At 34.1% G+C, this 24,884-nt stretch overlaps 2 protein-coding genes across 2 annotated transcripts; one reads left to right on the plus strand and one right to left on the minus strand.

Annotated features, from left to right (window-relative positions):
- Positions 1-18,797: 18,797 nt before the first annotated feature.
- LOC130965534 (V-type proton ATPase subunit E) lies at positions 18,798-20,843 on the plus strand. The gene is made up of 5 exons (XM_057890293.1): positions 18,798-19,150; positions 19,672-19,828; positions 19,954-20,150; positions 20,390-20,489; positions 20,648-20,843. The coding sequence occupies exons 1-5, from the start codon at positions 18,948-18,950 to the stop codon at positions 20,681-20,683; spliced, it is 693 nt and encodes a 230-aa protein (XP_057746276.1). The 5' UTR covers positions 18,798-18,947; the 3' UTR covers positions 20,684-20,843.
- A 1,473-nt stretch (positions 20,844-22,316) lies between these two features.
- On the minus strand, positions 22,317-23,195 carry LOC130966653 (uncharacterized). The gene has a single exon (XM_057891471.1). It carries the CDS (start codon positions 23,193-23,195, stop codon positions 22,317-22,319), a length of 879 nt encoding a protein of 292 aa, XP_057747454.1.
- Positions 23,196-24,884: the final 1,689 nt, after the last annotated feature.

A 24,884-nucleotide genomic window follows, 5' to 3' on the forward strand; every position in this document is an offset into this window, starting at 1 on the left:
AAGCAGAGCCCCCACAGTCAAACTCTAAGTTTGGTGTTGGGAGGCCACAACCAAACTCTAAGTTTGGTGTTGAACCCCCACATTCAAACTCTAAGTTTGGTGTTGGGAGGTTCCAACATTGCTCTGAGTATCTGTGAGGCTCCATGAGAGCCCTCTGTCAAGCTACTGACATTAAAGAAGCGCTTGTTGGGAGGCAACCCAATGTTATATTTCACATATTTTCTTTTGTTATTTTATTTTTTTTGTAGGTTGATGATCATGAGAAGTCACAAAATCCATTGAAAAAGCAAAAACAGAATGAAAAACAGGAAGAAAAACAGCACACCCTGGAGGAAGAACTCACTGGCGTTTAAACGCCAGTGAGGCTAGCAGTTGGGCGTTTAACGCCCAGTCTGGCACCATTTTGGGCGTTTAACGCCAGAAAGGGGCACCAGACTGGCGTTAAACGCCAGGAAAGGGCAAGAACCTGGCGTTAAACGCCAGAAATGGGCACCAGCCCGGCGTTTAACGCCAGATTTGGCACAAAACGTGATTTTGATTGCCATTTGGTGCAGGGATGACTTTTCCTTGACACCACAGGATCTGTGGACCCCACAGGATCCCCGCCTACCCCACCACCAGTCTCACTCTTCTTCCCCCATTCACCAATCACCTCATTACCTCTACCCCTTCACCTATCAAAACCCATCTTTCTCTTCACCACCCATAATGGCCGAAACACAAAGCCATTCCCTTCTTCCTCATTCCTTCTACTTCTACTCCCTTCTTTCTTCTTTTGCTCGAGGACGAGCAAACCTTTTAAGTTTGGTGTGGTAAAAGCATTGCTTTTTGTTTTTCCATAACCATTTATGGCATCCAAAGCCGGTTCAACTGAGAAGGCATGACCTCAAGCCCATCACTAAGAAAAAGATGGAGCAAACAAGAGACCCCTCTCATCATGAGATCCCTGAGATACCTCAAGGGATGCACTTTCCTCCACAAGACTATTTGGGAGCAACTAAACACCTCCCTAGGAGAGTTGAGTTCCAACATGGGACAACTAAGGGTGGAGCACCAAGAACATGCCATCCTCCTCCATGAAATTAGAGAAGATCAAAGAATCATGAGAGATGAGCAACAAAGACAAGGAAGAGACATTGAGGAGCTCAAGCACTCCATAGGACCTTCAAGAGGAAGGAAGAGCCGCCATCACTAAGGTGGACCCGTTCCTTGATTTCCTTGTTCTTTATTTTTCTGTTTTTCGAATTTTTATGCTTATGTTTATCCATGTTTGTGTCTTATGATCATTAGTGTCTTAGTGTCTATGCCTTAAAGCTATGAATATGAATCCATCACCTTTCTTAAATGAAAACTGTTTTTATCACAAAAGAACAAGAAGTACAGGATTTCAAATTCATCTTTAAAACTAGCTTAATTAGTTTGATGTGGTGGCAACACTTTTGTTCTCTGAATGTATGCTTGAACAGTGCATATGTCTTTTGAATTTGTTGTTCATGAATGTTAAAATTGTTGGCTCTTGAAAGAATGATGAAAAAGGAGACATATTACTGAGGATCTGAAAAATCATAAAAATGATTCTTGAAGCAAGAAAAAGCAGTGAATACAGAAAAAAAAAAGAAAAAAAAAGAGAAGCAGAAAAAAAAAAGGGAGAAAAAGAAAAAGAAAGAAAAAGAAGGAAATAAAGTTGTGATCCAAGGCAAAAAGAGTGTGCTTAAGAACCCTGGACACCTCTAATTGGGGACTTTAGCAAAGCTGAGTCACAATCTGAAAAGGTTCACCCAATTATGTGTCTGTGGCATGTATGTATCCGGTGGTAATACTGGAAGACAGAGTGCTTTGGGCCACGGCCAAGACTCAATAAGTAGCTGTGTTCAAGAATCATCATACTTAACTAGGAGAATCAATAACACTATCTGGATTCTGAGTTCCTAAAGAAGCCAATCATTCTGAATTTCAAAGGATAAAGTGAGATGCCAAAACTGTTCGGAGGCAAAAAGCTACTAGTCCCGCTCATCTAATTTGGAGCTTAGTTTCATTGATAATTTGGAGTCTATAGTATATTCTCTTCTTTTTATCTTATTTGATTTTCAGTTGCTTGGGGACAAGCAACAATTTAAGTTTGGTGTTGTGATGAGCGGATAATATGTACGCTTTTTGGCATTGTTTTTAGTATGTTTTTGGTAGTTTTAGTTGAGTTCTTAGTATATTTTTATTAGTTTTTAGTTAAAATTTACTTTTCTGGACTTTACTATGAGTTTGTGTGTTTTTCTGTGATTTCAGGTATTTTCTGGCTGAAATTGAGGGATCTGAGCAAAAATCTGATTCAGAGACTGAAAAGGACTGCAGATGCTGTTGGATTCTGACCTCCCTGCACTCGAAGTGAATTTTCTGGAGCTACAGAAGCCCAATTGGCGCGCTCTCAACGGTATTGGAAAGTAGACATCCTGGGCTTTCCAGCAATATATAATAGTCCATACTTTGCCCAAGATTTGATGGCCCAAACCGGCGTTCAAAGTCACCTACAGAAATTCCAGCGTTAAACGCCGGAACTGGCACCTAAATGGGAGTTAAACGCCCAAACTGGATTAAAAGCTGGCGTTTAACTCCAAGAAGAGTCTCTACACGAAAATGCTTCATTGCTCAGCCCAAGCACACACCAAGTGGGCCCGGAAGTGGATTTCTATGTCATTTACTCATCTCTGTACACCCTAGGCTACTAGTTTTCTATAAGTAGGACCTTTTACTATTGTATTTTCATCTTGGTTCTTCTGGTTCCCTCTCTGGGGCCGAAACCAATGATCACTCTTGTTCTTATGTATTTTCAACGGTGGAGTTTCTACACACCATAGATTAAGGTGTGGAGCTCTGCTGTACCTCGAGTATTAATGCAATTACTATTGTTCTTCTATTCAATTCCGCTTGTTCTTTGTCCAAGATATCACTTGTTCTTCAACTTGATGAAGGTGATGATTGACGCCCATCACCATTCTCACCCATGAACAAAGTGACTGACAACCACTCTTGTTCTACAAGCATCTGAGGCTTAGTGAATATCTCTCGGATTCTTTAATCGGAATCTTCGTGGTATAGGCAGGACCTGATGGCGGCATTCAAGAGAATCCGGAAGGTCTAACCTTGTCTGTGGTATTCTGAGTAGGATTCAATGATTGAATGACTGTGACGTGCTTCAAACATGTAACCTACTGGGCGTTAGTGACAGACGCAAAAGAGTGATTCTATTCCGGTAGGGGAGGGAACCAAACCGGTGATTGGCAGCACTGTGACAAGAGTGCGTGCATTAGCTTTCACTGCGCGGATGGGAGGTAGCTGCTGACAACAGTGAAACCCTACACGAGCTTGCCATGGAAAGGAGTAAGAAGGATTGGATGAAGGCAGTAGGAAAGCAGAGAGACGGAAGGGAAGGCATCTTCATACGCTTGTCTGAAGCTCTTACACCAATGATATACATAAGTATCTCTATCTTTATCTTTTATGTTATTTTCGTTTACCACTATACCCATTTGAGTCTGCCTGACTGAGATTTACAAGGTGACCATAGCTTGCTTCATACCAACAATCTCCGTGGGATCGACCCTTACTCACGTAAGGTATTACTTGGACGACCCAGTGCACTTGCTGGTTAGTTGTGCGAAGTTGTAGTGATCACAATTTCGTGCACCACACTTCCATCAGACAATTTTGTGTTCTTCAAAACACCACAAAAAAATAGATTTTTCCCCTTTGGTCATGGAATAGCATGCTATAGCAAGTTTAGTTCTTTTGCCATCTTTCGTATTTATTGGGTGAAGATTCTTTCGAATGCCCATCTCCTTAAGATCATAGCGAGGCTTTGCATGATCCTTTGTCTTTCCAAGAATATCCAATAAGTTACCAACTATACTATCGACTATGTTTTTTTTATATGCATTACATCAAGGTTGTGCCTGATCATACAATGATGCCAATATAGTAACACAAAAAAGATTGATCTTTTTTTCCATTCGCTTTGCTTTGTGATGAGCGGATAATTTGTATACTTTTTGGCATTGTTTTTAGTATATTTTTAGTATGATCTAGTTAGTTTTTAGTATATTTTTATTAGTTTTTAATTAAAATTCACTTTTCTGGACTTTACTATGAGTTTGTGTGTTTTTCTGTGATTTCAGGTATTTTCTGGCTGAAATTGAGGGACCTGAGCAAAAATCTGATCCAGAGACTCAAAAGGACTGCAGATGCTGTTGGATTCTGACCTCCCTGCACTCGAAGTGGATTTTCTGGAGCTACAGAAGCCCAATTGGCGCGCTCTCAACGGCGTTGGAAAGTAGACATCCTGGGCTTTCCAGCAATATATAATAGTCCATACTTTGCCCAAGACTTGATGGCCCAAACCGGCGTTCAAAGTCACCTCAAGAAATTCCAGCGTTAAACGCCGGAACTGGCACCTAATTGGGAGTTAAACGCCCAAACTGGCACTAAAGCTGGCGTTTAACTCCAAGGAGAGTCTCTACACGAAATTTCTTCATTGCTCAGCCCAAACACACACCAAGTGGGCCCGGAAGTGGATTTTTATGTCATTTACTCATCTATGTACTAGTTTTCTATAAGTAGGACCTTTTACTATTGTATTTTCATCTTTGGATTATTTTAGATCCTTTGATCATCTTTGGACATCGAGTTCTTAGATCATTTGGGGGCTGGCCTCACGGCCATGCCTAGACCTTGTTCTTATGTATTTTCAACGGTGGAGTTTCTACACACCATAGATTAAGGTGTGGAGCTCTGCTGTACCTCGAGTATTAATGCAATTACTATTGTTCTTCTATTCAATTCCGCTTGTTCTTTGTCCAAGATATCACTTGTTCTTCAACTTGATGAAGGTGATGATTGACGCCCATCACCATTCTCACCCATGAACAAAGTGACTGACAACCACTCTTGTTCTACAAGCATCTGAGGCTTAGTGAATATCTCTCGGATTCTTTAATCGGAATCTTCGTGGTATAGGCAGGACCTGATGGCGGCATTCAAGAGAATCCGGAAGGTCTAACCTTGTCTGTGGTATTCTGAGTAGGATTCAATGATTGAATGACTGTGACGTGCTTCAAACATGTAACCTACTGGGCGTTAGTGACAGACGCAAAAGAGTGATTCTATTCCGGTAGGGGAGGGAACCAAACCGGTGATTGGCAGCACTGTGACAGAGTGCGTGCATTAGCTTTCACTGCGCGGATGGGAGGTAGCTGCTGACAACAGTGAAACCCTACACGAGCTTGCCATGGAAAGGAGTAAGAAGGATTGGATGAAGGCAGTAGGAAAGCAGAGAGACGGAAGGGAAGGCATCTTCATACGCTTGTCTGAAGCTCTTACACCAATGATATACATAAGTATCACTATCTTTATCTTCTATGTTATTTTCGTTCATCATCATATACATTTGAGTCTGCCTGACTAAGATTTACAAGATGACCATAGCTTGCTTCAATGCTAACAATCTCCGTGGGATCGACCCTTACTCACGTAAGGTATTACTTGGACGACCCAGTGCACTTGCTGGTTAGTTGTGCGAAGTTGTGTAATGCCATGGAATTGAACCACCAAGTTTTTGGAGTTCATGACCAGGGATTATGAGAGTTGTGAAAAGTATTGTTCACAATTTCGCGCACCACTTTGCATTCTCCCAAAAGCATTATCTACTGACTTTAGCATATCTAGAACCTCTTCACCTGTTAACATTTGTGGTTGATCCCTAAATTCTATTTTTCCATTAAAAGATCTCTTGTTAGACCTCCATGCATGACCAACTGTCAAAAATCTTCTATGGTCCATGTAAATTGTCTTTTGACTATGTTTCAAATAACAAAAAGAAGTATCATGGTTACAACAAGGGCAAGCCAACTTCCCTTTGGTATTCCAACCGGATAACATCGCATATGCTGAAAAATCATTGATTGTCCAAAGAAGTGTGGCATGCATTTGAAAAGTTTTATTTTTAAAAGAATCATATGTATCTATTCCTGACACCCATAACTCCTTCATCTCTTCGATCAATGGTTGCAAAAAAAACACCAATATTATTTCCTAGTGAACAAGGTCTAGGTATGAGTAAAGAGAGCATGTAATATTCTAACTTCATGGACATACAAGGAGAAAAGTTGTACACCATTAAGAGAACTGGCCATGTACTATGTGACACGTTCACAGTTCGAAAAAGATTAAAACCGTCACTTGCCAAACCAAGCCTCAAGTTGCGAAGTTCTTTTGAAAAGTTTAGGTACCAACTGTCTAAGTTCTTCCATGCTTCACCATCAGCAGGGTGCCTTATGCAAGCGTCTTTCAAACGCTACTCATCATGCCACCTCAACGCCTCTGCTGTGTTTGGGCACATAAAAAGCCTTTTAAACCTTGGTATTAAAAGAAAGTATCTTAAGATTTTTGCAGCAACCTTATGAACTTTATTCAGAAGCGTAAAGTCATCTTCGTTGCCGTCCGTAGCAGGAGTCTGATTATATCGAGGCTCTCCGCAGATATGAAAAACTGAGTCATTTATGTACTCATTCTGATATAGCATGCAGTCATTAGAACATGCATCAATCTTTTCATAGTCAAGACCCAAGTCTTTAACCATATTCTTAGCTTTATTAAAAGAAGTGGGAATGTTCATCCATGTCACGTCCTACAACTGTTGGGATTATTGGTTCCCCATGATTGATCCATCTTTTATAACCTTCGACAAACCCGTAACAAATGAGATGCTCATATACGTCATCTCATTCACGCCAGTAAGTGTTTTCACACTTTGCATATGGACACTGGATTTCTTTATCAACCGGTTGTCCAATTAAAAAAGCAAACTCTAAAAAGTTGCTAACACCATTTATATACTTATTCTCGAATCTTAGTGAATCCATCCAATCTTTTAATGGAATATGATTAAACCTAATAATATAAATATTTGAACTTACTAAACATGATCTAATAGGTCAATTATACTGACAATCTAGCTAGCATATATCCACTTACTACCTAAATAAATGAAAGATCAAATTATTTTATATGACAAGTATACTTACTGCTTAGTTCCATCATTTTGAGATGCCATATGAAATTATAAATGGTGCCACAATAACTAGTCAATTTCTAGTGTCTTTGCCAGTACAAAAAAAAAGTATCCTGTATACAAAACAAAACAAAATTCAAAATTTTACCATTTTATATAATAATTTTTCATATAATAATACATCTTAAAAATGAGAAGTTCTTGTTGGCAGATTAAGAGGGAAGACTAACAAAATAAGTTTAACATTCTCACATATATATAACTTGTTAAGAGGAATTCTTATATCCTTATCATTGGCCTAAATTATTTAGATGAAATCTAATCATCATCCAATACAAATCTAGTTAGTGTTCCAGATCAAGTCAACACCGATATACAATCACAAAAATATTTTACAACACACCCAAATAAAATGTAGCTAGAGCCGCAAAACAAAATTGAAACCCTTAAAACCCTTACTTGATCAATTTAATCCAGTTGCAGCTTCAAGTAGTTGCAGCCAAAGCAACTTGTTCACCAACAATAATCACACACTTAAAGGCGAAAGCTGCCATGACAGGCTTGACAGCTAAGAGAGTATAGCAGTTAGTTGATATCAATAATAAGTGGTTTTAGTTTGATATCTATTATTTGTTTTGTTATATGTGTTACTAGATTCTATATATTACTAGCTAATTAAGTCTTGTGTAAATGTGATTTTGTATTTGTAGCTAATTTGTTAATAATTAAACATACAAACACGTAATTATAATTAACTTTACATAATAACTTATACATAATTTATTATTAGAAGTATTTTCAGTAAGATTTTTATTAACTTAACATATCACATAAAGGATTGAATTATAGAAATCCTCAAATCAAAAAACATATAATCGCAACACAAAATAAAGTTCAATTCAATTCAATAAGGTAGTCATACTCCTTGGCATACAAGAACTTTCTATATAGAAAGACTCTGTAGTAACAGATACAATATTATTAAAGTTTAATAATCAAACGAATTAGAACAGATAATAAAATAAGTTTAGTTTCTATGCATTAGCATTCATTCAAGAGCTGTCATTAGATAAAAGAAATCACTTTAATCTAGGTACCAGCACCTAATTGGATTAGTGCATACTGCGTAGAAATTAAACTATAGCATAATAGATCATTCAAATGAATTTAAAATAATAACAAAAAAGAATGAAAGCAAAGAGATTTACTAAATACCTAAGGCATGAAAAAATGAGAATGCTTTAAGTGGAGAAAAAATTGTAGAGAGTAGAAAGTACCTGACCTTGGTTGCCATGAGATCTGGACAACACGTGTTGGATTAATGCTGTTTGGATTAATTGAGTGGCCTAACCCTAACATATAATGTAATGATGCATTTTCCTTTTTCAACAACAGTAACCTCTCCTTCTCCCACATTAAATACATCAGCAACAACAACTAAGTTGAATCCAATTTCAAACTCATAATCCAAATTAAATTGAATTCAGAATCACATCAGTATTCAATAAATTAAATAAATAATCTAATTTCAAATTCAAAACACAAACTCAAAATTTTAAAAATTAATTCAAAAAAGAGATGAAACTGAAGAAACCTTGGCCTACTGGAGAGATAACAAGAGATGAATGGTGATAACAAAGTGAGCTCGGAGAGTACTTCTGTTCTTCTAGAACCCCTTTTTTGAAATAATATTCTTCACATAATCAGACTTGCTCTTGGAATAAAACTGAGCAGGATATTTTGCTTCGAATAGCAACGCTTCTGCTGGTGAGCTCGCAGTGACAGGAAGCTCGCGGTGAGACAGAATTACCCAGAGGAGCTCGGCAATGGTAGGGTTCTACCTTGGGCGATGGTGGGAGATGTGAGGAAGGAAAACGGCGCAATGAAGAGAGACTGAGTTGAGCTTAGCGATGGTGGAGTTTCTGCCTTCGGCGATGGTTGGGGCTGGGAGGAAGGGAAACGGTGATGGTGGGGGCTGGGAGGAAGGGAAACAGTGTAGTAAAGAAAGACTGAGTTGAGCTCGGAAAGAGGTAGAAGAAGAAGAAGATCGAAACGGCGCAATAACTAACATACCCAGGGCTTTTAGCTAGCTAGGGTTCTTTTTTTTTTCCTAAGTTACGAGGGAATGGGGATTTTGGGAGGGAGGGAAAACGACCGCATTTGGGAGGGATAATTAAAAAAAATGAAAAAATGAATTTAAAAAAAAAATAAAAAAAAACGTGATCATAGACCACCTTAAGCCACCCCTAATTAATAACCGTGACCAAAGATACTCTATGGTCACCCTTTTTCAAAAAAATCATGACTATAGGCTCTTTTAGGTCACCTTCCAAAATCGTGACCATAGATACCTTTAGGTCATTCTCCAAAAACGTGATCATAGACCCTTTTATGTCACCTTTTCGAAAAACTGTGAGCATAGACTTTTTTTAGGCCACCCCCCAAAACTGTGATCATAGACCCTTTTAGGTTACCCTTTTTTGAAAAACCGTGACCATAAACTCCTCTAGGTCACTCCTAAAACCGTGACCATAGATCCTTTTAGGCCATCCTCCAAAATCGTGATCATAAATTTCTTTTGGTCACCCCCTAAAACCGTGATTATAGACCTTTTTAGGTCATCTTTTTTTGAAAAATTGTTACTATAGATCCTTTTTTGTCACTGTAAAAATTTGTGACCATAGAGCCTTTTAGATCACCCCAAAACCGTAATCATAGGCCTTTTTAGAGCATTCTTTTTTAAAAAATCGTGACTATAGACTTTTTTTATAAAACCGTGATCATAATTTTTATTTTTTTTATCACAATAAAAAATCATAATTATAAATTTTTGTCATAACCAAAAAAACCGTGACTATAGTCCATAGATCCAAAATGTAGCGAATCCAAGAAATGAAAACGAGATCACAATATTCCTTTAAGGTGGAAATCAGACAGGGACACGTAGCAGGAAGGCAACGGACAACCCCCGCCCCACCCTATTGAGTGTTGACGACATCTCTTAATAATATGGAAATCTCGTATTTATACGTCTCTACTTAATTATTTGTGCTTAATTTTCATATTGTTTGTGAATCTTGATTCATGAAAACAATAACAGAAGAAACTAAAACAAGATAAGGAGATAGAAGAAATGCATGTCTTTTTCGTCCAACAACCAACGTCAAAGTTTGGAACTGCCTCTGTCCTCTTCGATGGCTATCACAGCAACCCCTTAAAAACACACTGATCAATGTCCATAGAAAGCTTTGGTTGGAGATGAGACTGTTTATCGATCAATTAATGACGATTCTTCGTATAATAATAAGGATAGATTAATTGCTTTGTAATTTTTTGGTTGCAGTGCATTATTTTCTCCTAACTTATTTATCATCCCTAACGGCGGTTAGTACAAGTAATAATAAATGTTGACAAAGCTTTAATTTTTTTTTTCTTTTTATAACGAGAACTTTTTTTATGGACAATATCATGTTTATTAAGATCGGAATAATTACGATTGATTTTGGTAAACTGATAATGAGTATCAAATTGATCCTTTTTTTTTTGGTTACATTAGAAATCAGCTTATTTATGATGACTTGGTGTTGCATCTAATGAGAATGGCGAAGTGCCTAAAGAGATGCGTAAATTTTGGATCGATTTAGCAAATTTTGAAGTGTTAAAGCCTTACAAATAAGAAATATCAGGTAAGCTTAAATTTTTGTAACAGTGGCTAGCAATCAATTTCACACATTTTTAGGTACCAGTCATGAATTAGGTTTTGCATATTTTCCAAAATAATATGGATGGTTTCTAATTCTAGTATTGAACTGTGTATATGGAGAGAATTTAGTACTTGTTAGTTAGTTAGGTTGAAGGAGAGCCATGAGTAGTTATTGTATAGTGAGTGGAGATCTAGATGTAATAATTTTACTATCGGAATGTGATGTTTTGGTTGCATCATTCTGATAACAAAGATATACGACAACATCCATATATTTAATAATAAGATAGGAACTTTTTAAAACTCAAATTCGGATAAACTTTTTCTTAAACACTGAAAATATCCTTTTTCATAAAAACGTAGGTACATACATACAAATCAATCACATCACTTCATATATAATAATAATAATAATAATAATAATAATAATAATAATAATAATAATAATAATAATAATAATAAGAAAAAGAAGAAGAGTTCTTTATATAAATAACTTACAAATATTACAATTACGATTTCAATCCCTCTTTATAAAGTATAATATTAATGGTGAGAGAAAAAAATAATAAATAGGCTAATATAACAATCACATATAAACAAAAACACAATAAATTCTTTATAAATTTTTTCATCCGTTTTTTGAAAAAATAAGGCTGTAAAGAGTGAGAAGCTAACCATACGGTCTCATCAAAGAGATTTAAAATTATCATAAAAGAATAAATATAAATAAAATAATAAATTTCAAAAACAATAATATTCGTTGATCTTATGAATAATTTTAAAAATACGATATTTACTTATCCAAAATTAACATTCACGTCATATTTATAAAAATTCCAAATCAATAGTTTTTATAAAAAAAAAGTATTTTCAATTTTTAAAAAATAGTTGATCAAATTTAAGTTTTAAAAAATTTCTATTTTATTATTAAATATATGAATATTGTTATAATGTCTTTGTTATCAGAGCGATACAATCAGAAGCATAGCATCTTAGTAGTAAGAATGCTGCAAGAGATGGAGGAAAGGTGTTGGAATACAAATAATAATACAAGATATATGCCTAATTTGATAGTTTGATATATGGCTAATTTGGTGGGGAATATTGAAGTAGGCTGGGTTACCGTTATACGTCTGTGCCTATATATGCTTAGATGGTAGCAGTGTAATGTCGTAGTGACATATTCCACACACCTGTTGTATTGTACCTACTTCCCTTTCCCTCCCTCCATGACATATACTAGGATTTTGGTAGCTCATCTTCACCTTTTGTCTTTATGCTTTTAGATCTTATATGAATTCTTGTAACCATTTTAATTAAGAAAGGGGAATCTTGTAACCATTTTAATTAAGAAAGGGGAATCTTGTAACAAAATCTTACTTGTAACTTATAACCATTTACTTTATCAATTAAATTTTAAATTAAAGTAAATAACACTAATCTACAAGATTGAAGTGTTAAGCATTTACTATTTTCGAACAATTTTATATTAAGATGAAAAAGGGATATACATACAATTCAGGTAGATGTCAATAATTTTTTTTTTTTTTTGTGAGATAGATACTTCTCCTTTATCTTCTATTTTTATTAGGAAAAATATTTTTATTTCTTTTTATTTTTATTACGAATCCTCATTTATATATTAATATTTGTAGGGAAGACGAATCTCTGTAAATATTTGTTGGTACTAACTGAATTTTATTTTAAAAGTTTTCAAAAAAATATAAAATAATAAACATAATATAATATAATTAAATATAATCTAGCTTAAAAGATAAATATTTATAATTTATTCATTAAAATACATAACATAAAGTTAAAATACAAAATTCATCTATATTATTTTAATTAAAGTTAAATTATTTTAAATATATAAAATTATTCATATATTATTTATCTCATTTTTATGATAATATTGTCTGCATCCAAAATTAACAAAACTAATAACAACTAAAATTCTAATTTTAGGATTTTATATAAATAAAATCGAGGATATCCGGCCTCACTTCACAAATTTTCGTTTTTGTTCCCATAATAAATTATTAGGGGTGGCAAAACGGGTCGAACTCGTCGGGTCGGTACGCTAAATCCGCTAAAAAAGGCGAACTGAGTTAGGATTTAGAACCCGCCAAATCCGCACTGTCAAATTGGCGGGTTTTGGTGGTGTGGGGCGGGCCGGTCTGCCGGGTCGAAGATTTTATTTTTCTTTTTTTTTATTAAATAAAAGAGTGATCACTATTATAAAATTAATAATTATAGAATTTTTAAATATTTTTTTTCATTTATTGTTTTCATTCTTCTTTTAGTTATTAATTTGATTTATTTTATTTTACAATTTCATATATATGCTCAAATTATGTGATTTATTTTTTAAAATAAAGATGATTCTATTAACAAATATTATTTTGAACAATTTTATTGAAGTTAAAAATTAAAAAAATAATAAAAAATTATATTATAATTTGATTATTTTTTATTTTTATTTGATTTTTTAATTATTATTTTTTGATTAATTTTAGTGAATTTTATTTTTTAAACAAAAAAAAACAATCAAGCAGACTAACCCGTTAACCCGCCAATCCGCAATAAAACAGGACAAGCTAGCATTTTAAATCCAGTTTAATTGGCAAAACAAACTGGTCTACCTCATTTATAAAATAGACCAAAACAGAGCGGAACAGATTGAAGCAGACCAATTCGCTTTACCACCCCTATAAATTATCTCCGAATATCCCTTTTAGTGAAATTTTTTGTCATCCCTAATCCAAGCAACTAATGCCTTGGTTATTTTGTGCCGAGGGTTCCAAATAACTTTGCAATAACAAACTGTTAAGAAAAAATATGTTTAGTTCATGATATTTTTATATCACACATATAATACATACATGCTGCATTAACGGATATGACCCAAATCTACCAGCAGTTTGGAATCGAACTTATCGTTTGTGTATTTTATAAAGCAACGAATATTAGGTATAGTATATATCAAAATTAATTATCAGTATAAAATATATATTAAAAATAAATTATATTATATATATATATTTATACATAAATATATAATATTATTTTTTATATAAATAATATTTTTATTTATAAAATAATTATTTATATCTTGTATAAAAATAATAATTAACACATAAATATATATTATGTTAAATAATTTAATTAAATATATTAAATTATTTATTAAATTTTAAATATCATTTTTATATATATCTATTTACGTGAGTAATTACCTTTCAATTAACTTATTTTATTATAAAGAGGTGCTAATAAAAGTACTGTTTATTATTTATTTATTTTAAGAATAAATTATTAAAAATGACAGCAATAATAATAACAATAAAATTTTGTCCTGTTAGGTGGGATCGACTACAATAAAAGTGGCCATTTGTAAAAAAATATGACAAAAAAAAGTGTGACGATAGAGTATAGACTGAAAAAAGCGTGGCGATAGAGCAACCGCCACTCTTTCAGAGGTCACCTTTTAAAAGCGTGGCGATAGCTCAAAAAACGTGGCGAAAAGCTATCGCCAATTTTTCGCCACGTTTTAAAAGCATAGCAATAGAGCTGTTTTCTTGTAGTGTGTGTTGTTTATATGTAGATCTCATTTGACCATCTCATGGATCGTCTTTTTAGGTCTTTTTCTTCCTTTTACCCCTTATCCATCTTCTATCTCATCCATCCTCCTGAGTCTAATCGATCTTTTTCTTACATGTCCAAACCACTTGAGACAATAACAATACTTAAAAATTTTAAATTGACAAAAATAATCTAAAAAAATGTAAAAAAATAAATTAGTCTCTAAAAAATTAATAAATTTAATAACAATGATTAAAATTAACTGAAACCGTTTGTGTTAACCAAAATTACTTAGCTAGCTGACTAACACAAAAGGAGAATTGAAATGACAAACTTTGATAAGTATTTAATAATGTAGCATTATTAACTATGTTTAAAAATAAAAAATCTACCATTCAATTTATTGAAAACCCTAACTTGGATACCCTTCTCTCTTTCACTCTGCAGCGCATTTTCGATTTCTCTACCTCACCACCACCTCCGATCCCATCACACCCATTGAAGCTGTAATCATCCATCTCTTCATGTTCTCCTACGCACACCTATTTATCTATTATTATTCCAAACTTGTAAACATTATTGTATCTCATTCTATGCTTCTTAGCTTGTGCAATGAAGCCAAACCACCAAATTATTCCTATGATGAAAGTTGATGAGTATGAAGTATCAGTTTTTGAAATCAAATTTAAGAGTTCTATTCTTAATTTGCTTATGTATATAAGCCATCGTTTCCAAAATGATAACTGGATTTCATAGATGTATGGAGAAAATATTTTTGCAAATATCTTCAAATGGTATTTCCAAATCACAGCTTCGTCATTGCTAGTTTTGAACAACACCCAACCAATTCCAGAGTCATATCTATTACATAAAGGTTAGGCATATATATGCAGATAATAATGTGAATGCAAGAAGCTAACCATCTCGTTTTAATACTATGTTTTCGCTAAAGAGGAGCAGAGTGGGAAGAGGAGGGAGTTGAGGGTGACTTGAGGATGGAATTAGTGGTGGTAGTAGTAACTAGTAAGGCAAAGATTTGAATATGCAGAGAGAAAAGGGTACTAAATTAGGGATTTCAAGAAATTGATTTGGTAATTTTTTTTTTCTTTTTAAGCATAATTAATAATGTTACATAATTAAGTGCTTATTTAGAGGCTATTCAATTGATAAAAAAATATCTTTTTTTAATGAAAAAATATCTTTTTTTATTTTTTAGTGTGTTTGACAAATTTTAAATAGTAAAAATAAAAGTACTAAAAAAAATAAAAAAATATTTTTTTTGAGAAGTTATAATTTACATCTTTTTCTAAAAGATCTTTTTTTCTTAAAAAAAGATGTTTTTTACATAAGAAATAAATAAAGAGCAATGCTAGGGGGCCAGCAATTTTTGTGATTGTTAGCCATCAACTAGCCATCAATGATGATTTGATGGTGTGAGATTGGTGTGAGATTTCATCCAATGGCTCACCTTCCTCTGCTAGTTATATGCTGGCCAAAATTCAATAAAACTGCTGGTCCCTTAGACTTTTTCATAAATAAATAAAATACTTTTATCTTATTTTATCCAAATATAATTGATAAATAAAAAAATATTTTTACATGAGATATCTAAATATAAAATTATTTTTATTTTTATAAAAAAATCTTTTTAAAAAATCTTTTTAAAATTTTTTTTTTTAAAAAATAGCACCCAAGCAAGCCTAAATCCTCATCAAAATTTATCATTTCAGCTTTTTCATTAGTTAACATTTTTTATTTATAGATAGCTAACGTTTGGTCATTTTTATCAACTTTAATAATCTTCTAAAACTAATTTGCTATTCACATATTTTAAAGTAGTTTTTGTGGAAGCAAAATTTTTCAAATACCATTTTAATAGTTTAGCGCTTATTTTCACTGTACAAAATTTGTTTGGAGGTCCGATATTAGCGATTTTCATTTTGCCACAATTAAGTAACTTCTTGGTAATGGGCTTATATTATAAAACAAATGTTAAGAATAACCGCGTCTCTTAGGGGAAGCCCAAATCAATTAATATGGTAGTTCAAAAGTTTTGGTGATGTTCCTGTCCAAAAAAGAGTTTGGTGTTGTTGAAGACCAGTGTTCTAATGACCAAAACCCACAAGGCCCAGAGATCTATAGGTAGGGATTTAGATAAAAAAACATTAATCCACTTGAACAAAAAAAATAAATAAATAAAAAAACATTAAATTGTGTCGATAATTATCTCAAAAGATAATGATATTCTAAATAAAAAGATATCATTTTCGGTTCTTGAATTTTATTTTTGTAAAACTATTTGGTCCTTTTGTCAATATTTTTTCTCTTTATTAATGAAATAATTTTATATGGCATATTAAATTATTGACTGACAAATTCTTTTTTATTAGTAATTTTGTTACTTTTTAAAAGTAATTGTTAGTTTTTTTTTTAAATTTTTTTGGTTATCTTTTTCAAATTTATTGACTAAATTTATCGTATAAAACTAAAAAATATTAGTGATTTTAAATTTTTTTTACTTATAAAAATTAAATAAAAAATATATTAGTGATTAATGAGTCACATATAAATATGTTTTGGAGAGAGATAGTTAATAGAGAGACTAATCGGTCTCACAAAGTTAATTATCAAAGATCGAAATGAGTATTTTTTTTTGGGATGTTGTAGTCTTTCGAAAAAATTGTCAACGACTAAAATGGGTATTCACCCTTTTTACAAAGTGAGAATTAAGAGATAAGATAGTATTATGTTTAGTGATTAAAATCTGGAATTAAAATTTTAGTTCGGACACAAAATTTCAGTCTCATCAATGTCTTTAATAAGAACATATATACTAAAAATTTTAAGGATTGAAATTTTAATAACATTTTTTTTAAAAATATTTTTATTTAACTTTTTTAATTTCAAAACTACTCTTCAATTTTTATATTTATCTTAAACTAAATATAATACTAAATGATTGACATATAATTCAATATATTTTACACTAAATATAATATAATAGTGAGGTCTGCTACACATACAAGTCCTTTTGACTTACAAGTCTTACAAGTTGCTACACATACAGGCATTTTAATGCGTTATTCAACCGTTTCCTGTTTTCAAAGCGCTACACTCACCATGTATTATGAACGACTCTTCTTCTTTTTCCTCTTCCTCTTCCTCTTCTTCCTCTTCCTCTTCGTTTTTTTTTTCGATTTTTATGGTTTCTGAAATCAAGTTTTGAAATCGTTTTGAAGATAATGGAACTTCAGAAATACATCCAAATGATTACAGAAATACACCAAAAGGATTATAGAAATACACCCAAATAGTTATAGAAATTCACCCAAACGATTATAAAAATACACCCAAAAGATTATAGAAATACACCCAAAGGATTACAAAACTACACTCAAAGGATTTAAGAAATACACCCAAAATTTGTTGAAGTACACCTTATGCATAATTCAGAACTCTTTCTCTTTCTCCTCTTCATCTTATGCTACTTCTTCTTTTTCAAAAACGATTTCAGAGCTTGATGTCAAAAAACAATGGAAATTGAGAATAACGAAAAAGAAAACAGAGAGAAAAGCACGTAAATGAAGAAGAAGAAGAAGATGAAGACGAGGAAGAAGAACGTGCAGCAAGAAGAAGAAGAAGAAGAAGAAGAAGAAGAAAGAGAAGGCAAGAAACGAAAGAAAAAGAGAAGAAGAAGAGTAAGAGAAAGAAGAACGTGCAGCAAGAAAAAGAAGAAGAAGGAGAAAGAGAAGGCAAAAAACGAAAGAAAAGGAGAAGAAGAAGACGAAAAAAAAAGAAGAACGGTTCAAAGCACATTTTGAGCGTTAGTTTTAATTGAACTTGTAAGGCTTACAAGCCTTAATCGCTTGTATACGAAGAATTTTTCTATAATAGTATCTCTAATTTTAGTTTGAATCTCTTTTCTAAATGGAGAATGTCCTAATACTACTATGCTAGATACTCGTGAGGAAAAACCATAAAAGGTACTATGGTCTAATCACAAATGCATTATTCATTGCGAAAAATGAAAGGAAGCCATTTTTGTTTAGGCTTTAAACTCGGTCTCCGTTGTTATCACTCCAAGCATTGGAGATATGCCTCTGATCACCGTAGCCCCCCCTAGCAAGTGCAATAGATTGAAATGCTCGGAGACGTAAATTTCCAATCCCAACGGCTTCAACATAACTACCAAGACCCCGAGGAAAAAAAGAAAAAGAAAAAGAAAAAAAATATTTAACAATGAATTACATTTTAAACCCAGAGAAAACAAAAACCACTTTAAGAAAAATAAATAAAAAAGGTTTTTGTAAAATTATATCCACACAGCACACAAAGAGTAAAAAACAAAAAATAATTTTGTTGAGAAAATACTTAAAAAGTGTGCGTAGATTTCCAATCCGCCCAAACTTGAATATTACTATTTTAGAGGGATTGATAAGTTGAGTTGTTGAAGTGTATAGTAGATTGTGATTGGAATAGTCGGGAGTTAAAAAGAGAAGGAGAGGGTGTCCCAATTATTAAGAAGGACGGATAAGACATAAGGAGAGAGCGTATCAATAGAATTGGAAGAAGCATCGAGTAGGTTGTGACTTGTGAGCGAAAATGAACGACGCAGATGTCTCCAAGCAAATCCAGCAGATGGTCCGCTTCATCCGTCAGGAAGCTGAGGAGAAAGCCAACGAGATCTCTGTCTCCGCCGAAGAAGAATTCAACATCGAGAAGCTGCAGTTAGTTGAAGCAGAGAAGAAGAAGATCAGGCAAGAGTACGAGCGCAAACAGAAGCAAGTCGAAGTTCGCAAGAAGATGTAACTAACTCTCCATACCTTTTACCCTCTCTTTCTTTTTTCTCTCGATCCCTATGATTTTTTCGTCTCTTAGTCATTTATCTATTCAATTATGGAGAGCAATTCTCGCCCTAATTTATATGTTCACACATTAATTAAGGATATTTGCATTATGATTGCACCATGCTTAACCATATTGATTACTGTTAAAGCTTGATTTATGCCCATAGTAGATCCTTGTCTTGCTATTCAGTGACATCAATAATTAACATTACCTCCATTTTGATCTTGTGCAATAATACAGCTAGAGGTTTGTTTTAATTTTTGTTTTGGGGGGCTAGTTACTTGAATTCGAGGCTATTGCTGACATTATATGAAGGAAAAATTGTAGCAAAATTGGTGAGATTGAGGGTTTTAGTTTTGGTGGCGTAATTTGTTTGGGGTTCTAATGTACTCTATCCTGCAGTATTGCCATTATTCTGACTTGTAAAATTAGTGCTAGTTGGGATGGTTTAAGATGGGGCACAATGTTTTTGTTGCAGTGAGTACTCAATGCAGCTGAATGCTTCTCGGATCAAAGTTCTTCAAGCTCAAGATGATGTGGTTAGTTCCATGAAAGATGCTGCATCCAAGGAGCTTTTAAGTGTGAGTCGCAATCATCATGAGTATAGAAACCTTCTGAAAGAACTCATTGTTCAGGTTAGCTTAAATTCCATGTCCTGCTTATTTACATATTCCAATCCAATGTTATGTTATTGGATACTTAATAGATGCAAGTATGCGGAGTGCAAATATAATAAAAGCAGTGTATGTGAATGTGACAGAGTTTGCTACGGCTGAAAGAACCTTCTGTCTTATTGAGATGTCGGAAAGAAGATGAGCACTTGGTGGAGAATGTACTGGACTCAGCTGCACAGGAGTATGCTGACAAAGCAAAAGTTCATCCACCTGAGATCATTGTTGACAACCAGGTGTATCTTCCACCTGCACCCAGCCATCACAATGCCCATGAACCTTATTGGTAATGTTCAATTTATAATCAATCCCAAATAACTGTCTTGCTCTGTCAGTCAGGTCCTTTCTTCTTTTCCATATTGTTCCCTCTTTCTCTTGACGTCAGGCCTGCTTTTACTTTTTCTATAATTGTAGCTTATTGAGGATGGTTCCTAAAAGTAAAATTGTATTAGTTATGCTTCTACTTTGATATTGAGATATCAGTTTCAGTGGTACCTGATCCTAATTGTATATCTTGGTGTTCAGCTCTGGTGGGGTGGTGTTAGCTTCTCGAGATGGAAAGATTGTGTGTGAAAATACACTTGATGCACGACTGGATGTGGTATTCCGCAAGAAGCTTCCTGAGGTAGTTATTTGGTCTTCCTCAAGGTCTTATGTTTAGCACATCTCGTGGTAGCCTATCATCAAATTTTCCCCACACACAAATAGAAATAGATCAACTGTTATTTGTTTTTCTTTGTTTTTTAATCAACAGTTAATAAATATTCTTGCTTCTTATTGCAGATCCGAAAGCTACTCTTTGGACAAGTTGCTGCTTGAAGACTTTGGTTGTTTTGTTTCGTTGCTCCTGAATATATATATATAATCTGCCGTTCTGGATTGAGATTGTCTTCGACATTAGTATCTACCGTGCCATTGCTTCTTCTGCAAACTTATTATTGTTATTGTTAATCTTTTAAATAAAATCTTTCTTTGACCAGTACTGTTGTCCCCATATTGTTTGCCATTTTAGAAACATCAATAAACTATTTTGATGACAATTTAAATTTTATTAATCAATCATGTTATATGTACACAAAAAATCAGTCATCAATCTATTAAATATCATGGTAGAATAAACCTTTGTTAATCTAAGCATGTTAAATACATCATCAACTTTTGTGCTTTTCCCCCCACTTCTATCATATCAACATGGCACTAGTTATATACACTGATGCTGATAAAGTATTACTGAGACACAAATCAACCCAGTATTAATATCACGTCCTCGTTCTTTATTTTATTTTGTCGTCATTTTTAACATCATATCATTAATGTAGAATGCAGGTGCAGTATGTTATCAATGTCTAAGCAAGAAAGCATTACTGTTTAGGTGCCGTAAACACTTATAAAACGAATAGTATAGTTGCTTGAATCTTAGTATTCCTGTTTGATAAATATACACCCACATGATATCTGAATTGACGAGGTATAAATGTTTGAAAGAGAAACGACTAAGAATGTGTTTATTATGAAGATATGTATTAAATTAAGTTGGTTAGCTGTTTAGTCTCTTAGTTAGTTAGTACTGTTCAGGTAGTTTGTTACAAGTTACAATATACCAGCAATTTTTGTGAGATGATTTTAATAGTATGAGATTGATGTGAGATTTCATCCAATGGCTTACTTTTCTTCACATCCAAGTCTTTTTATGAATCAAAGTCCAACTAAATTAAATAATAAGATTTAGAATAAAGCTAGTTATAACTAATTTTTATTATATTAGACTAATTTTGTTACACTTGAGTAACAAAAGACTTGGATTTATAACATTACCCATATAATTGTATACATATTTGGGAGTTGGGACCCACACTGTACCAATAAACACACAAAATTGTTGCATTCTCGGACTATTTCGATTCGCTTCCATAGAAAAATTGAGCTGCTTGTGCACATGCTCCTCTCCTCGTCTAAATTCAGCTTTCTTCTACCCAAAATCACATGCTTGGGCAAGATTGATTCTTTTCAAAAAAAATTTCAGCTACTTTTTCTTTGGGCAATTTTTAGGTGTCAAGGACTGCTTTTCTGACTGTTTCTTCTGCTAGGTAGTATCTGAATTGGAGTTTTTACATTCCTTTTCTAAGTTTATTAAATTTGATGACTTACAGTTTACATATTGTTTGAGATGAGACTGGTTGATAAGATTAAAATTGGTTCATGTGAAGGGGAAAGGCGTTGATGATTCCTTGACGATCGAATACATGTTTATCATGGCGAGAAATAAGTATAGTGCCAGACAGTGAAGAGAGTAATAACAAGGTAGTATGATCTTAGTATAAAAAGAAAACCGGAATTTCATGTTATGATGAAGATACAAATGCTTTCTTCATTGCTTATAATAATAGAAGATCCCTGTTTATCAAAGAGAAAAGCAGTAAAGTAATTGAACCAATACTAACAAAAACAAAAACTACTGAACACCACTCTCAAGAACTGGCTGAGTTCTTGTGACAGCTGCAGAAGGCATTTTACTGTTTCCAACCCATCTACTTTCAAGAACCAGATCTTCATTGGCCTGTCTTTCCATGTCCTGAATTCTTTTAGCCTTCACAAGTCTCAAACAAAGAACCCCTACATAAACCACTGCAATCAACCCGAAAAACCCAATCACAAAGCCAATCAGCCACAGATACCATGGCCTCTTCTTCTTCTCCAGAGGCAGAACAATTGAGAAATGACCCTGCTCTCTGGAGTAACACACGCCATGGGAGCCCATCTCGGTAAGATGGAATGTTCCATTGGAGAGGAAGTCCACACACCTTGCCCTTGAAATGACGCCACCCATGAAAGTAACATTGGGGAATATAACAGATATGGGTTTCCCCATTGTGTTGAGAGTGAGGTTCCTCACATTTGTGTCCGTTACATTTGATGCATCGAAAACCATGAATCCAACAACAGAAGAGATCAGTGAATAGCCTGGCAAATTGTAGTAGCGGGAAGACCAGTTGCCAAAGTCTTGGTACACAATGGCCAACCTCTTCACATGGGGAATGGACGCTGTTTTTGGTGGGATCCTAAAGTAACCGAAGTTCGCACCTTTGCTCCAGAGCCTCCGGCTTCGAAGGCGAACCACCGATGCATTCATGCCGGAAAGGTTCCGAGGAAGAAGAGCATCGTAGACGGCACCGGTTTGATGGCGGTGCCTGTGTTTGATGAATGATCGTAAAGCGAAATCTTGGACTAATGAATTGAGTGAGTCGCTCGCAGTGTTGTCGAAGCTATGCACCAATGAGAACGACGAGGAGCAACACAAGGTGAAAATCAAGAACGAGATGAAGGATCCCATTCAACACTATATGCAGCCACCGAAAAGAGCAAAGAAGCAATGGAGATAAGTGTTTTAAGGCAAAGACGTCTAATGAATGAGTAAGTGGGGATGTTAATGGAAAATAGAGCACCAAGTCCAATGATGGTTGCTTTCCACAAAGAAGAAAGCATGCAGAGGTTTGGGTCCCAAGCATGACTCCAGGGTCTAGAGAGAGAGAGAGAGAGAAGACTCAAAAGTCTTTGATTAACTGTGGCAGTGATGATTTAAGGGTGTTGTGCTTAGTGGCTCGTGGCGCCTGTCTCTGTGTGAGTTTGAGAAAGAATCTTTGTTACTTGTTTTGGTATCACTACTCACAAGTCACAAGAATGTGAGAAGCTACTTTAGGCATGCGTTGATGCCTCGTTTTATCTCCTCGGTCCTCACTCCTCACTGAGACGCAAATTTAGCCTATGATATTATGAAAATTAAATGATTAATGATGAAATCCACTCAGCAACATGAAAAAGAAAACAAAAGAAGAGAAAAGAAAAATAAAGCCGTGAAGTTTGGCCCATTATGAAAATCCATGATTCGTAGAACTTCTTCCATGGATGAAATCATGAAGGTATCCAGGTCCAAGAATGAAGGCCCAGACCACAGGAAATAAGCTTCGACTATTGACCCAAATGATATACGGATCCAACCCAACATCAGTGGACTCTACCTTATAAACCTCCTGTTAGCCCAAAATAAAAATAAAGCCCCTTAAAATTTCAAGCATAATGGAATTTAGGATTTAATTTTTATAGTTTAAATTCATATAGTTCTATTTACTTGTTTACAAAGCTCTTAACCTTAACAATGGAGATTTAGTTGTTCATAGTGCAGAAGAATTCTAGTTGAAAAAAGTGTAAAGTATGGAAGAGAGAAGAAGAAAGGACCCTAGGCTAAGATATCTTTTCCTTTTATATCTAATCCTAATTAATGTAAAATAAAATTTCTAAAACCTAAAAATATATTTTCTTAATTCAAAACACAAAAAAAAATTGAATTAAAGCCTAAAGATTTGATGTAATTCACGTGGAAGCTTTTCTCTTTCAGCACACTGGCGCCAAACTTGAGCTAAGTGAAGTTTGGCACCATGTTCATATGAGGACGCACGCATTCCAACGTTCCTGGCGCCAAACACCGGGATGTGACGTTTGGCGCCACCATGGCCGCAACAAATTGGAGCTTTATAATGATCCTGGTGCCAAACTTGAGCTAGATGAAATTTGACATCACTTTGTTGCATGAAATTGATTCCTTTTTTTTTTCTGAACTCTGCCAAATTTGTTCGAATGCTATATGAAATTAATCAAATTGCAAAATAACTTAAAGTAGTATTTATGGTGACTTAAAACACCTAGATCATAATTTAATTCAACAAATTCAAATTCACTAAGAAAAAGAAAAAAAGGATGCTCACGCATCACTTCTTCTTGGTGACTTCAATGAAATGTTGTCTCCAATCGAAAGCAATGGTGGTTTTTTCTCTGTGCAGAGAGCTTCTCATTTTACTGATGTGTTGGATAATGGTGGTATCTTTGACATTCCTTCAAATGGTAGAAGATTCACTTGGTACCATCGGGTTCAAAATTTTTGAGATGTTGCTAAGAAATTGGATCGTCTTTTAATTAATGAAGCTTGTTTGTTCCTTTTTCCTGAGGCTAATTTGGAGGTGCTTAG

This window comes from Arachis stenosperma, chromosome 3 (assembly GCF_014773155.1).
Source record: "Arachis stenosperma cultivar V10309 chromosome 3, arast.V10309.gnm1.PFL2, whole genome shotgun sequence".
NCBI lineage: Eukaryota > Viridiplantae > Streptophyta > Magnoliopsida > Fabales > Fabaceae > Arachis > Arachis stenosperma.